We start from the raw sequence: 14,412 nt of genomic DNA, 5'->3' as shown, positions 1-14,412 counted from the left end.
ACCGAGATCCAAGGTTTACTTCGCACTTTTGACATAGCCTACAGGAAGCTCTAGGTACGCGTTTACATTTGAGTACTGCTTACCATCCTCAAACTGACGGTCAATATGAACGAACTATTCAGACTCTTGAGGATATGCTTAGAGCTATCGTACTTGATTTTGGTGTTACATGGCAAGATTCTATACCACTCGTGGAATTTTCGTATAACAACAGTTATTAGACGAGTATAGAGATGGCACCATTCGAAGCATTATATGGGAAGAAGTTTCGATCGCCTTTGTATTGGGATGATGTTTCTGAGGTACCTGAGTTAGGGCCAGATATGATCAGACAGATGATTGAGAAGGTGAAACTGATACAGCAGAGAATGAGAACAGCACAGCACAGACAGACCAGATATGAGAATGTACGACGACGGCCATTATCTTTTGATCATAGAGATAGAGTGTTTCTGAAGATTTCACCGTTCAGAGGCACCGTTCTATTTGGCAAGCGAGGGAAATTATCTCCGAGGTATATTGGACCGTATGAAATTCTCGAGAAGATAGGCAATCTTGTTTATCGACTCGCTCTTCCTATGTCTTTATCTGGAATACATGAAGTCTTTCATGTATCAATGTTGAGGAAGTACATATCTGATGCATCTCATGTGATTCGCTCCGATGAAGCTGAGTTGGATGACACTCTTAGCTATTTCGAGCAACCTATTCAGATTCTTGATAGGAAGATGATAGGAGTCGTTTTTGTGTGTTATTTTGCTTTGTTTTGCGTTTGTTTCGTTTCGTTTCGTTTGCGTTGTGTCTGTTATTTTTCATTCTTGTTTCTTTTGTTGTTGTTTTGTTTTTGTTGTCACTCCTCTGGTTTATCTATTTATATGGCAGGAAATCACCAATAAATGCCGATACTTGGTGGGAAGGTGGTGCACAGTAGAGGCCATGCAGATAGCACAAGAAGAAAGGCAAAATTATGGAAAATAAGCAGGGCGCGCGGGCGGCCAATTTCTACCGCGCGGGCGCATGCATGGTTGAGAAAAACAGTAGCTTGGAACATTAGGAGGCGCCCGAGCGGCCATATTCTACCGCGCGGGCGCGGTCACGTATTTTTGACACAGTAGATCGAGGAATTTCGAGGCGCCCGAGCGGCCAATTTCTACCGCTCGGGCGCGACGCGCAGATTTGATTTTTTTATTTCTTTTGAGAGTTTATTTCGGGAAGGATTCTGTGGAACTATAAATACAATTATTTCTTTAGTTTTTGAGGGCTAGACAGACGCACATCAGAAGGCTACCGGTGGCTGAACGCTTGAATATTTCTCTTCTCCGTTGGGAGTTTTTCTTTTCTCCTTTTCTGAATTTTTATGTTAAACATCCTTGAGATTGATTTTTTGTAATGAATTTCAGTAGCTAAGTTTTAATTTTGTTGGAATTGAGGGGATCCTAACCCCGAAACACTGTAGTGTGATTGAATCTTTGGACGTATTGGGAATTGATTTAGGTTTATAATTGATTTTATCATGTTTTTCTTTCTATGTTGATGATTAGCTACCCTTAACATAGATTCGTAAATTATGAATTGCTGTCGAGAGATAGGTTTATAATTAGGACGAATGATAGAATCCATGGACTTAAAATATGCATAAAGATATGATATTTAGTACATGTTGATAACCATAGACCACCAGGTTGAAAGTTGTAGAATTCATAGAACGCAAAGCAATCAGTCATGATAAATAATTAAAGAGATTTAATTACTTCACTGATTTGATTAGTTTGGCATCACCTCGAGAGAGAGTGTCAATGTTACAGGAACTTCTGTCAAATTTATAAGAATAAATTAAGTTCCAATCATCCAGTTCAATTAGGGAAAAGGTGAACCGAAATTCCAACAAAATCATTTTGAATTGTTATTCTTCAGTCTGAGAATTGTTTACTTGGTTGTGAAATTTAAGTTTATTTACATTAAGTTTTTAAGTTTAAATGTTAGATAATTCACAAATCACTTTTTCGATACTTTATGTAGTTGAAAATTGAAAAAACAAATTATTTTCGTTAGTCCCTGAGGACGATACTTGTACTTAGTACATTATATTATAACTTGAATCGTGCACTTGCGATTATTATCGACTGGTTTTGAGAGATTTTTATAGAAAATTTAAGTGTTGGTATTTCGTCGATCAAGTTTTTGGCGCCGTTGCCGGGGACTAAATAGATTTTAATTTGTTTGATTTGATTTTTCTCTATTACAATTTTAATCACTCTTTTCCATCTGTGGACTGCAGGATTCTCTTGCAGTATAAGCAACACTCACCTGAGGGACTATTGCCTTTTGACCCAGAAATCGAAAGAACGTTTCACAGAAAAAGAAGGCAACAACAGCAGGAAATGGAAGAAGAACACGAACAAGAACAACCAGTTTACAGATCCATGATGGATCTTGCCCTGCCAAACATCGAAGGTGCTCGACCAAGCATAATCCGGCCAACTGTAGCAGCAAATCACCTATGAGATAAAGCCGGCTATTCTTCAAATGGTTCAGAACACACTCCAATTTGGTGGAAGTGTCATTGATGAACCCTATGTGCATCTCACAAATTTTCTGGAAATTTGTGATACATTCAAGATACAGGGAGTTTCAGATGACGCTATTCATTTGCGTTTATTCCCTTTTTCACTTCGAGACAAGGCAAAAGCATGGCTAACAAATTTACCTGCAGGTTCCATCATAACTTGGGATGACTTGGCGAAAGCTTTCCTCACCAAATACTTTCCACCATCCAAGTCAATGAAGCTGAGAGCTGATATCACAACCTTTTCCCAAGGAGAACAGGAAATGTTTTATGAAGCATGGGAACGCTACAAGGATCTATTGAGGAGATGTCCACACCACCAATTACCAGACGGTCTTGTGGTACAAACTTTTTACTATGGACTTTCTCATTCAAATCGTACCATGTTAGATGCAGCTGCAGGTGGGAATCTACTGCGAAAGTCGTCAGAAGATGGCTATGAATTAATCGAGGAAATGGCAACCAGTAGCTATCATCCTCAATCTGAAAGGAGTGCAGCCCGGAAATCAATCGGAATTCATCAAGTTGATGCATTCACATCTGTGGCTGCTCAACTTCAAGTCATGAACAAAAGGATTGAGGAACTGAGTGTAGACCATTCGGCGATGCGAGTACAGGAAGTGTGGTTTTAAAAATGTGGTGCAGAGCATTTCACGAAAGACTGTCAAATATTTTCTCAACCAGAGGGAGTTATGGCAAGTCACATGGGGAATCAAAATCGCCCAAGGAATGACCCATTTTTGAATTCATACAATCCAGGGTGGAGACAGCATCCGAATTTTTCATGGGGTGGACAGAATAATAAGCCGTATGGAAATCAGAACTACAGCAGGCCGCCTCAAGAGGAGAAATCAAGCTTGGAGCAGATGATGCAGAAATTTATATCATCTACTGAAACCCGTATGAAGAATCAGGATGCATCGATAAAGAATCTGGAGAATCAAATAGGGCAATTGGCCAAATCAATTTCCATCAGAGATCAGAGTACTTTGCCAAGTGACACTGAGAAGAATCCGAAAGAACATGTGAAAGCAATTGAATTGAGGAGTGGAAAGACAGTCGAGCCTGAACCAAAAAGCGAGAAGGAGCCCGAAACGGTTACATCAGAAAAAACTTCAGGTAAGTCGTCTATCTCAACACCACCACCCACTTCACAATCAAAAATTGTTGTGCCACCACCTTTTCCTGCAGCTCTTAAGAAGGCCAAGCTAGACTCTCAGTTTGGTAAATATTTAGAAGTGTTCAAGAAGTTGAATATCAATATACCCTTTGCTGATGCACTGATGCAAATGCCAAGTTATGCGAAATTCTTGAAGGAGATCCTCTCTAACAAGAGGAAATTGGAGGAGCATGCGATGATAAGTTTGACAGAAAACTGCTCGGCACTGGTGCAAAACAAAATTCCACAAAAGCAAAAGGATCCAGGGAGTTTCTCTATCCCTTGTGTAATTAATGATGTTCAGTTTCATAAGGCTTTGTGTGATTTGGGTGCGAGTATAAATTTAATGCCTTACTCTGTTTTCAGGAAACTGAGCTTGGGAGAACCAAAGTCCACCAGAATGTCTTTACAACTGGCGGACAGGTCCATCAAATATACACGGGGATAATCGAGGACGTGCTTGTAAAAGTGGACAAATTCATCTTCCTCGTGGACTTTGTGGTGTTAGATATGGAAGAAGATTTGGACATGCCACTCATCTTGGGAAGACCTTTCCTGGAAATAGGAAAAGCACTTATAGATGTCCAGAAGGGAGAGCTGTTGTTGAGAGTGGGAGAGGAGAAAATTTCTTTTGATGTTTTTAATGCTTTGAAATTTTCTCAGAATAATGAAGAATGTTTTCAATTGGATGTAGTAGACTCACTCTTATTTGATTATGTGCAGGATAATTTTCAGGAATCGTTAGAGGCTGCACTTGTATCTGAATAGTTGGGCGACCTCAGTGACGGAGTAGAAGAGATGACTGCATACTTGAATGACAACCAGTCATGGAGAAGAGGTGGAAAGCTTAGACTTGAAGACCTTGGTGACCGAAAGGATTTAGTTCTTCAAAAACGAAGCATTGAGGAACCACTTACTGTGGAATTGAAACCATTACCCATTCATCTTAAATACATGTTTTTAGCTGAGAACGATAAGTTACCTGTCATAATATCTTCTTCTTTGACAGGTGAGATGGAGGACAAACTAATGGAGGTGCTTAAGAAACACAAGAGTGTGTTTTCTTGGAAAGTGGCGGATATCAAAGGAATAAATCCATCCATATGCATGCACAAGATTTTAATGGAAGAGAGCATCAACCCAGTAGTCCAACCACAGAGGAGACTAAACCCGAAGATGCAGGAAGTTGTGAAAGCTGAGACGATCAAACTGTTGGACGCAGGTATCATTTATCCTATTTCTGATAGTCCATGGGTGAGTCCATTGCAGTGTGTACCAAAGAAAGGGGGGATAACTGTCATAAAGAATGAGAATAATGAATTAATACCTACTAGGATAGTTACGGGTTGGCGTGTGTGCATAGACTATAGAAAATTAAATGACGCAACCCATAAGGATCATTTTCCCCTCCCTTTCATTGATCAAATGCTAGAGAGATTGGCTGGGTATGAGTTTTACTGTTTTTTAGATGGGTATTCAGGATACAATAAAATAGAGATTGCACCTGAAGACCAGGATAAAACGACTTTTACCTGCCCATATGGTACGTTTGCCTACAGACGTATGTCTTTCGGATTATGTAACGCTCCTGCTACTTTTCAGAGATGCATGACTGCTATTTTTCATGATATGGTCGAAATTTTTTTAGAAATTTTCATGGATGATTTCTCTATTTTCGGTCAATCTTTTGATGCATGTCTGCATAACTTGAATTCTGTTTTGATGAGATGCGAGGAGACCAATTTGGTGCTTAACTGGGAGAAGTGTCATTTCATGGTGACATAAGGTATAGTTTTGGGTCACCGAATTTCTGAACAGGGGATCGAGGTGGGCAGGGCTAAGGTGCACGTTATTCAAAATCTGCCTCCACCCACGACAGTAAAGGGAGTTAGAATTTTTTTAGGACATGCTGGTTTTTATCGGCGATTTATTAAAGACTTTTCAAAAATTTCCAAACCTCTGTCTTCTTTGCTCATGAAAGATGCCCCTTTTGATTTTGATTTGAATTGTTTGCAGGCCTTTGAGGTGTTGAGAGAAAGACTGGTGATTGCGCCAGTATTGACATCGCCGAACTGGGAGCTTCCATTTGAGGTAATGTGCGATGCCAGTGATTCTGCTGTTGGTGCAGTACTTGGCCAATGAATAGACAAGGTATTCCGAACCATCTACTACGCTAGTAAGACTCTTAATGAAGCTCAGCTTAATTATGCCACCACTGAAAAAGAGTTGTTAGCTGTAGTATTTGCACTAGACAAATTTCATTCGTACCTTGTGCTTTCAAAAATCACAGTTTACACAGATCACTCTACTATTAAGCACTTGTTGGCAAAGAAAGATGTGAAACCTAGACTGATTAGGTGGATCCTACTTTTGCAAGAATTTGATTTAGAGATCAAGGATAAGAAAGGTGTTGAAAACGTAGTAGCTGATCATCTGTCTCGATTAGAATGCATTACTGATGATGCACAAAACGAAGTAGAGGACATAGATGATTGGTTCCCTAATGAAAAACTTTTCGCCATAGAGAGTTCACCATGGTATGCACACTTTGCCAATTTTCTGGTCACAAGCACACTCCCACATAATATATCTTTCCATCAGAAGAAAAAAAATTTATCGGATGTCAAGCACTATTTTTGGGAGGAACCATTTTTGTTTAAAATATGTGCTGACTCAATGATTCGGGGATGTGTGGCGGAAGGAGAAATGCAAAGCATCCTCAGTCACTGTCATGATCGTGAGGTAGGAGGCCATGTTGGGCCAATCAAGACGACATCAAAGGTACTTGAATGTGGGTTTTATTGGCCCAACCTTTTTAAGGATGCACGCCTGTATGTATTAGCTTGTGATAGATGTCAGTGGACAGGTAATATCTCTAACCGAAATGAAATTCCTTTAAATAATATCATTGAGTGTGAGATATTCGATGTTTGGGGAATCGACTTTATGGGACCATTTCCACTTTATTTGACAAAAAAATACATTTTGGTCGCAGTCGATTATGTTTCAAAATGGGTAGAGGCTGAAGCTTTTGCAACAAATGATGCACAGGTTGTACTAAAATTTTTGAAGAAAAACATTTTTAATCGATTTGGTACACCTCGTGCAATCATTAGTGATGGTGGCACCCACTTTTGCAATAAACTTTTTGACAAAATTTTAAAGAAATATGGTGTCAAGCATAAGGTCTCTACCCCATATCATCCCCAGACCAGTGGCCAAGTGGAAGTGTCCAATCGAGAGATCAAACAGATCTTGGAGAAAAGTGTGAGTACTAATCGAAAGGATTGGGCACTTCGACTTGATGATGCCTTATGGTCCTATAGGACGGCATTTAAAATCCCTATAGGCACTTCCCCTTATAGATTGTTATTTGGAAAGGCATGTCATTTACCTGTTGAATTAGAGCATAGAGCATATTGGGCTATTAAGACTCTAAACTATGAATTTGCTGCTGCAGGTGAAAAAAGATTGCTAGAGCTTAATCAACTGGAGGAATTCCGCGACAATGCATATGACATGGCGGTTTCGTACAAGGAACGGACAAAGAGAATACATGACAGGCGTATTAGTCAGCGGGAATTCAAGGAAGGAGAGGTTGTGTTGCTATTTAACTCCCAGTTAAGACTATTTCCCGGGAAACTGAAGTCTAGATGGTCTGGGCCCTATAAGATCATCAGGGTGTACCCATCGGGGGCCATAGAGATCAAAGATGCCCGCAACGAGTCGTTCACGGTCAATGCTCAAAGGTTAAAACACTATGTGGGGGGTGATGTGGATTCCATGCCAGTCATCATCACATTGACTTACCAAGACTAGTTTGGGGAGGATGAAAAGTCAAGCTCTCGACTTTAAATTGAGAACTACATTTTTTCCCCTTTTATTTATTTGCTTTTTGTTCATTTTAGTTCATGTGTTAGAATTTTCTTTTAGTTAATTTCTTGTCCTTCTCGAGTGTGAGTTCTGTTTGAAAAATTTTTGAAAAAAAATGGGTGCGCTCGCGCGGCAGTTTTCTGCCGCCCGCGCACCCAACCCACTGTCTCAGAGAAATTTTTTTAAAAAAGGGTGCGCTCGCGCGGCAGTTTTCTGCCGCCCGCGCACCCCAAGCCTCTGTAAAAATTTTTTGGAAAAATAGGGTGTGTGCCCGCGCGGCACTTTTCTACCGCGCGGGCGCCTCGCGCAGAGTCAGAATTTTTTAAAAAACTCGTTTCCTTCTTCCCTTATTTATTTCTTCTCTTTCCTTTCTCTCTAACCCTAATTCCCTCGTAGCCGCCATCTCTCTCACTCTATTATTCTTCTTGTTCTCTCAATTTCGCAGGATTTTCACTCGATTTCTCACCTCTCTCGACATGGCGCCAAAGAAACAGAAGATTGCCACCTCTAGGGCCAACCCATCCCACATCATATATGGGAAATTTATTTCTGAAGAAGCAAAGGCACGATATGAGGAAGCCAAGGCTGCTAGAAATCCCATTGCGGAGCAAGGAATGGAACTTTCTGAACAACGCACCGCCGCCCTTGGAATAGTAGCTCGAGGATGGACCGAATTTTGCCGCCAACCTCTCGCGGCGTTAATTCCGTTGGTCCGTGAATTTTATGCTAACGCCGCCGAGCGTACCGATAGCACTGCTTTTGTGCGGGGTAAGATGGTTTCCTTTACTCCCGCTGCTATTAATGCAATATTGCAAACTCCGGAAGTAGATGATAGTCAATTTCAGGCGTTTAAGGCCAATCCGGATTATAATGAAATCTCGAATGTTTTGTGCTATGATGGTAATGTGTGGAAGGATTCGGTAAAATTCATATCTTTTAAGGAAAAATATTTGCGGCTGGAACCGGCCTTGTGGTATGCTTTTCTGACCCACAAGTTGATGTCGGTGTCCCACACACATGTTGTGACAATGAGCAGGGCGGTTCTTCTCTATGCTGTGCACAAACAATGGCCGATTAATGTTGGACAAATTATCAACCAAGAGTTGTACACGTCAATTCGCACGTCCAACATTTCAATCTTCTTTCCGACCATTGTTTCTTTACTGTGTGTGCAAGCTGGTGTCCCTCACAGGGAGGATGAAGAATGGTTGCACCCAATGCAGGCAGTGGATAACACAATTTTGAAATCAAAACATGCATTCCGCCTTCGAGAGTTTCCACTTCCTGGCCAGGCCAGCTCTGGCCCCGATCAATCATCACGGACTGCGCCTCAGCCACCCCCTGTTCGCCGTACCATACATGATTCATTGAGCGAAATGTCGGCATGGATGCAACACATGGAAAACTACCAAGAGGTGCACGCCGCCTACAATGAATCCACCCACGCCATGATGCGAGGACTGCTCGCAAATGCTGGGATGGACCCGACCGCTTATCCAGCACCACCGCCATATCCTCCACCGTTCCAGTTCCAATATGCTCCATCGGTTCGGGATCTGCCCGAAGACATGGATGAGGAGGAGTCTGATTAGTACCAGGGGAGTTTTTAGTGCTTTTTGTTTTTATTTTATTTTGGTTTGTTTTTAGGTTTGGTGGTGTTAAGTATCATTGGGGACAATGCTCGTCTTTAGTTTGGGGAGGGTGTTTGTCTTTTGTGTTTTCATTTTGTTTTCGTGTTTTCTTTGTTCGTTTGAGTCATTTGTAATGTGGTTGCAAGTGTTGTGAATGAAAATCAAAAAGCCAATGAAAAAAAAAATTTATGATTCCGTTTTTGCTGTAGTCCATGAATATCTTCTTTGTTGACAAATCATCTTGAACTAGTACAACCAAGTAGATGAATAGATCTCAAAACACTCTGTGAGGTGTACTTAAATCTGAATTCGAAACATACAAACTTGGATATGATTGAGGCAATTTGTTTGATCTTTGGGCTTAAAATGTTTTTTTCGTGAATTACCCTAGATGCCCAGTTGAACCTTCACGTTTATATGAGCACGAAAGGTGCATGATCTGATATTGATTTTGGTGTAATCATCGCTTACTATTGATGATTTTCTATTCTGCACTGATTGAGATCTATTTGAGTTGACTGTGAATTGAAATTTGTCTAGAACAAGTTCGAACACTCCTCGAGGCGAAATACGGGTATACTGTGACTTAGGAGTGATTTAGGCAATTCTTTCTGAATTTCATTTGTGCCTTTCAAACCACCCGTGATGTATTATGTCCCTAGTTCCTAATTTGAGCTTGATAGAAAAACGAATGGCATGCGTGCAAACGTGTGGTAAACCTCATTCGACATTATTCAATATCCTACAACTACTACCCATAGCTTAAATACTCATTCCTACCTTGTGGGGAATAAATTGAATGTAGATTATTTCTAAAGTTGCTCCGAGTGCATAATGTGAAAAAAGGAAATGGTGTGATTACTTCCTTGCAAAACAAAAGGGTGGTTGAAAACAAGGGATAGAAAATTGTGGTGAAAGAAAGAAAGTGTGGTTGGTAGAAAAAGAAAAAGAAAAAATAATTGTCTGGAAATCAATGAAGTGAAAAGAGGTGATGAATGTGAATAGAAGGAAGTGGAGTGGAAAAAAATAGATCATCAATTACTCCCTCTTTGAATTTTTTTCCTTCATTTGGAGCCATTAACCCAGCCTGACATTACAAGCCAGATAAGACCTATTGACCGAGTCATAGTCGCCCAATATACTAGTGGAGAGGAGTTGTAAGAATTTTGCTTATGGACTGTGGATAGACATGGTTAATGAATTTGGATTCTTGATTAAAACACGCACACACTGTTTTTCATTGAGTCGTACCAGTCATTAGTGTGTGTATCTTTGCATTTTCCCAAAATTTTGATCCTATTATAACTGAAAAAGTACTTATGATCCTGGAATGTGTGAATTGAATTCGGAGTAGAGTATTCCAAAAACAGACTTGCGAGATTTTGAAGTTTGCAAGGTTTGCGAGTTAAAAATATTTTTTTAAGGTCAGCATATGTTGATATGATTGGATGGTTTTTCTTTTGAAAAAAAAAATTCTGAGGCTTGAGAAGATTGATTTCACTTCCTTGTTTCGTCGTTGTGTTGTGTCTGCCTGTTAGTTGTCACCTATTTTGCTCGAGGGCGAGCAAAAGGTTAGTTTGGGGAGGTTGATAGGAGTCGTTTTTTGTGTGTTATTTTGCTTTGTTTTGTGTTTGTTTCGTTTCGTTTCGTTTGCGTTGTGTCTGTTATTTTTCATTCTTGTTTCGTTTGTTGCTGTTTTTTTTTTTGTTGTCACTCCTCTGGTTTATCTATTTATATGGCAGGAAATCACCAAGAAATGTCGATACTTGGTGGGAAGGTGGTGCACAGTAGAGGCCATGCAGATAGCACAAGAAGAAAGGCAAAATTCTGAAAAAGAAGCAGGGCGCGCGGGCGGCCAATTTCTACCGCGCGGGCGCATGCATGGTTGAGAAAAACAGTAGCTTGGAACATTAGGAGGCGCCCGAGCAGCCATATTCTACCGCGCGGGCGCGGTCACGTATTTTTGACACAGTAGATCGAGGAATTTCGAGGTGCCCGAGCGGCCAATTTCTACCGCTCGGGCGCAACGCGCAAATTTGATTTTTTTATTTCTTTTGAGAGTTTATTTCGGGAAGGATTCTGGGGAACTATAAATACAATTATTTCTTTAGTTTTTGAGGGCTAGACAGACGCACATCAGGAGGCTACCGGCGGCTGAACGCTTGAAGATTTCTCTTCTCCGTTAGGAGTTTTTCTTTTCTCCTTTTCTGAATTTTTATGTTAAACATCTTTGAGATTGATTTTTTGTAATGAATTTCAGTAGCTAAGTTTTAATTTTGTTGGAATTGAGGGGATCCTAACCCCGAAACACTGTAGTGTGATTGAATCTTTGGACGTATTGGGAATTGATTTAGGTTTATAATTGATTTTATCATGTTTTTCTTTCTATGTTGATGATTAGCTACCCTTAACATAGATTCGTAAATTATGAATTGATGTCGAGAGATAGGTTTATAATTAGGACGAATGATAGAATCCATGGACTTAAAATATGCATAGAGATATGGTATTTAGTACATGTTGATAACCATAGACCACCAGGTTGAAAGTTGTAGAATCCATAGAACGCAAAGCAATCGGTCATGATAAATAATTAAAGAGATTTAATTACTTCACTGATTTGATTAGTTTGGCATCACCTCAAGAGAGAGTGTCAATGTTACAGGAACTTCTGTCAAATTTATAAGAATAAATTAAGTTCCAATCGTTCAGTTCAATTAGGGAAAAGGTGAACCAAAATTCCGACAAAATCATTTTGAATTGTTATTATTCAGTCTGAGAATTGTTTACTTGGTTGTGAAATTTAAGTTTATTTACATTAAGTTTTTAAGTTTAAATGTTAGATAATTCACAAATCACTTTTTCGATACTTTGTGTAGTTGAAAATTGAAAAGACAAATTATTTTCGTTAGTCCCTGAGGACGATACTCGTACTCAGTACATTATATTATAACTTGAATCGTGCACTTGCGATTATTATCGACTGGTTTTGAGAGATTTTTATAGAAAATTTAAGTGTTGGTATTCCGTCGATCAGAAGACAAAGCAACTCCGAACGAAGACCATTCCATTGGTGAAGATTCAATGGAGTCGACACGGAGTTGAAGAGGCGACGTGGGAAGTCGAAGAAGATATGAAGCAACGATTTCCTTATTTATTTCACTGATGTGAGTTCTTATTCAGTTTTCAGTTATTCTTTATTCTTATGAGCATGCAGACGGCATATCTACAATGTTTATGAATTCGAGGACGAACTCATGTCTTAGTGGGGAGAAATATAAGGCCCGAGATTAATTAGAAATTAATCCGAATTTAAGTTGATTTTAATCCGAGTATATTTAATTTGGGAATATTTAGAGTTTTGATTTAAATTCTAATATTCTTAAATTATTTATGATTGAAATTGAATTAAAATAAGGGTCGAAGACCAAATTGCAATTATTGAAGAGTTGAGGGACTAAATTGCAATTATTATATAAATTATCAGATTTTAAGTTTATTACTCAGCATGAAACGTGTACTTGCCTTAGACATTTCAGAAGTTTGAAGCAGAGAGCCCGTTTTCTTCATTTTTCCTTTGCAACTTTGAAATTCAATTTGCTGTAACTTTTGAATCGGTTATCCGATTTCGATTCCGTAAATTGTTCTGGAATCCTTACGACGAGGGCTTCGATCTCGTATAAGTTTTATGTTGTGTTATTTGGATTTCGAAATCAGTATGGAGCAGATATCAGACTTTGAATCATTGATCATGTTTTTGAGTTTGTATTGCTTCTTTTTCGAAACCGGATGAAGAGCTTATGTTATTATGTTGAATCTTGATTTTAGCTTGTTATATGATTTTTATTGCTCTTTGTGATGAGGTTTTGAAGATTATATCAGCTGGTTTTCTTGATTGAGAGCACGTACACATGGTTTGAATAAAAGAAATGATTTCGGGATTACGTCGGTTACCGATTTTGAATCGCTACGCCGTTTAATCGAGTTTTTGGACTGTGTTTTTATTCGATATCTAAGCTGAAACACTTATCTTGAGGATGTGAATGTTATAGTATTTTTCTTATTCAGTTTCAGTTGAGTTTGAAGGCTAAACGACACAAGACGCCGACTTGAACTAACGAAGAAAGAGTTGAGGTTTGAAATGCGATTGATTGATGAATTCTTGATGGTTTTGACTCATTTCTGAAATGATAGATTGATATGAAGTTTGATATATGTCTTTTGATTATATCTCACAGATTGGAAGAGTTCAGAACCTCGATAAAAGAAGGTATAATGACGACATCGCGAAGTAGGGACTTTGAAACTCAAGAACGACTATTTTTGAGTTGGCCCGCAAAAACCACATACTTGTTTATGTTTTGATTTGATTATGATGTTGTCGATCCATCTCAGGTAGTGGATCTTTAAATTTGAGTTGATAGAATGCTATATTGAATTGATTCTATGCTAAGGTTGTTGTTAACCTTATTTGCGAGTCGGTTACGAACTCGTTAGATGGATATCCATGTCAAGATCAGTTATAAATCTTGATGGCCTCGAAGTTATGTGAATCAATTTGTATTAGAAGCATTTACGTACTCTATTTGTTGAGTCGAGTTTTAAATAGAGTCAATATGATTTATTTAACGCTTCCTATATGTTGGTTATACTGAGAATTGTATCTCACCGGAGTTTATCCGGCTGTTGTCTTGTTTTGTATGTGTGCATGACAACAGATGGGGCAGGAGCTAGTCATCGACGTCATTGACAGCTGGGAGAGAGAGTCTAGCACATGAGGACTCGAGTTGTAGATGTACTTAGACGTATGGCAAGCATGATAGAACACTTAACATGATATGTTGGAAGAACTTTGAAACAAGTTGTGTAATCTTATGTTTTGAGTAGTTTGTGATCTAGTTGTAGTTTTAAAAGCTAGTTTATTATGCTCAAGACTTGATTTATGAGTATATGTATGTTTATAGAAGTCATATCATGTTAGTATCTTTGATTGATGTTGAATTATGCCAAGATGCAAGTTTTGACAGCACAAAACAATTCTGCAGATTTTCTGGAATTTGGAGGCCGCTCGATCGGCAGAAGTTGGCGGATCGAGTGAGCCTTGTAATTTGCAAGCAGAGGATTTGAGTTTTTGGCTCGCTCGATCTGCAGAAGTTGACGGATCGAGCGAGGCCAAATTGTGT

General features: G+C 39.2%; 2 protein-coding genes and 1 non-coding gene across 3 annotated transcripts; 2 read left to right on the top strand and 1 right to left on the bottom strand.

Moving 5' to 3' along the window:
* Positions 1–2,526: 2,526 nt before the first annotated feature.
* LOC140860867 (uncharacterized) lies at positions 2,527–3,198 on the top strand. The gene has a single exon (XM_073263870.1). The coding sequence runs from the start codon at positions 2,527–2,529 to the stop codon at positions 3,196–3,198; it is 672 nt and encodes a 223-aa protein (XP_073119971.1).
* Positions 2,785–2,891, bottom strand: LOC140869985 (small nucleolar RNA R71). Its single transcript, XR_012146972.1, has one exon. It is a non-coding gene; the product is annotated as a small nucleolar RNA R71 (small nucleolar RNA).
* Positions 3,199–3,270: 72 nt separating the features above from the next.
* On the top strand, positions 3,271–4,493 carry LOC140860866 (uncharacterized). The gene is made up of 2 exons (XM_073263869.1): positions 3,271–3,954; positions 4,092–4,493. Exons 1-2 carry the CDS (start codon positions 3,271–3,273, stop codon positions 4,491–4,493), a joined length of 1,086 nt encoding a protein of 361 aa, XP_073119970.1.
* Positions 4,494–14,412: the final 9,919 nt, after the last annotated feature.

The sequence above is a fragment of the Henckelia pumila genome, chromosome 4 (assembly GCF_033568475.1).
Source record: "Henckelia pumila isolate YLH828 chromosome 4, ASM3356847v2, whole genome shotgun sequence".
In the NCBI taxonomy this organism is placed as follows: Eukaryota; Viridiplantae; Streptophyta; class Magnoliopsida; order Lamiales; family Gesneriaceae; genus Henckelia; species Henckelia pumila.
This window is presented reverse-complemented; position numbering and strand designations above follow the sequence as displayed.

Coding starts and splice junctions, on each gene's coding strand:
- LOC140860867 (XM_073263870.1), top strand. CDS start 2,527: ATGGTTCAGAACACACTCCAATTTGGTGGAAGTGTCATTGATGAACCC.
- LOC140860866 (XM_073263869.1), top strand. CDS start 3,271: ATGGGGAATCAAAATCGCCCAAGGAATGACCCATTTTTGAATTCATAC. Junction 3,955..4,091: donor CAGAAAACTGCTCGGCACTG/GTGCAAAACAAA, acceptor CTCTGTTTTCAG/GAAACTGAGCTTGGGAGAAC.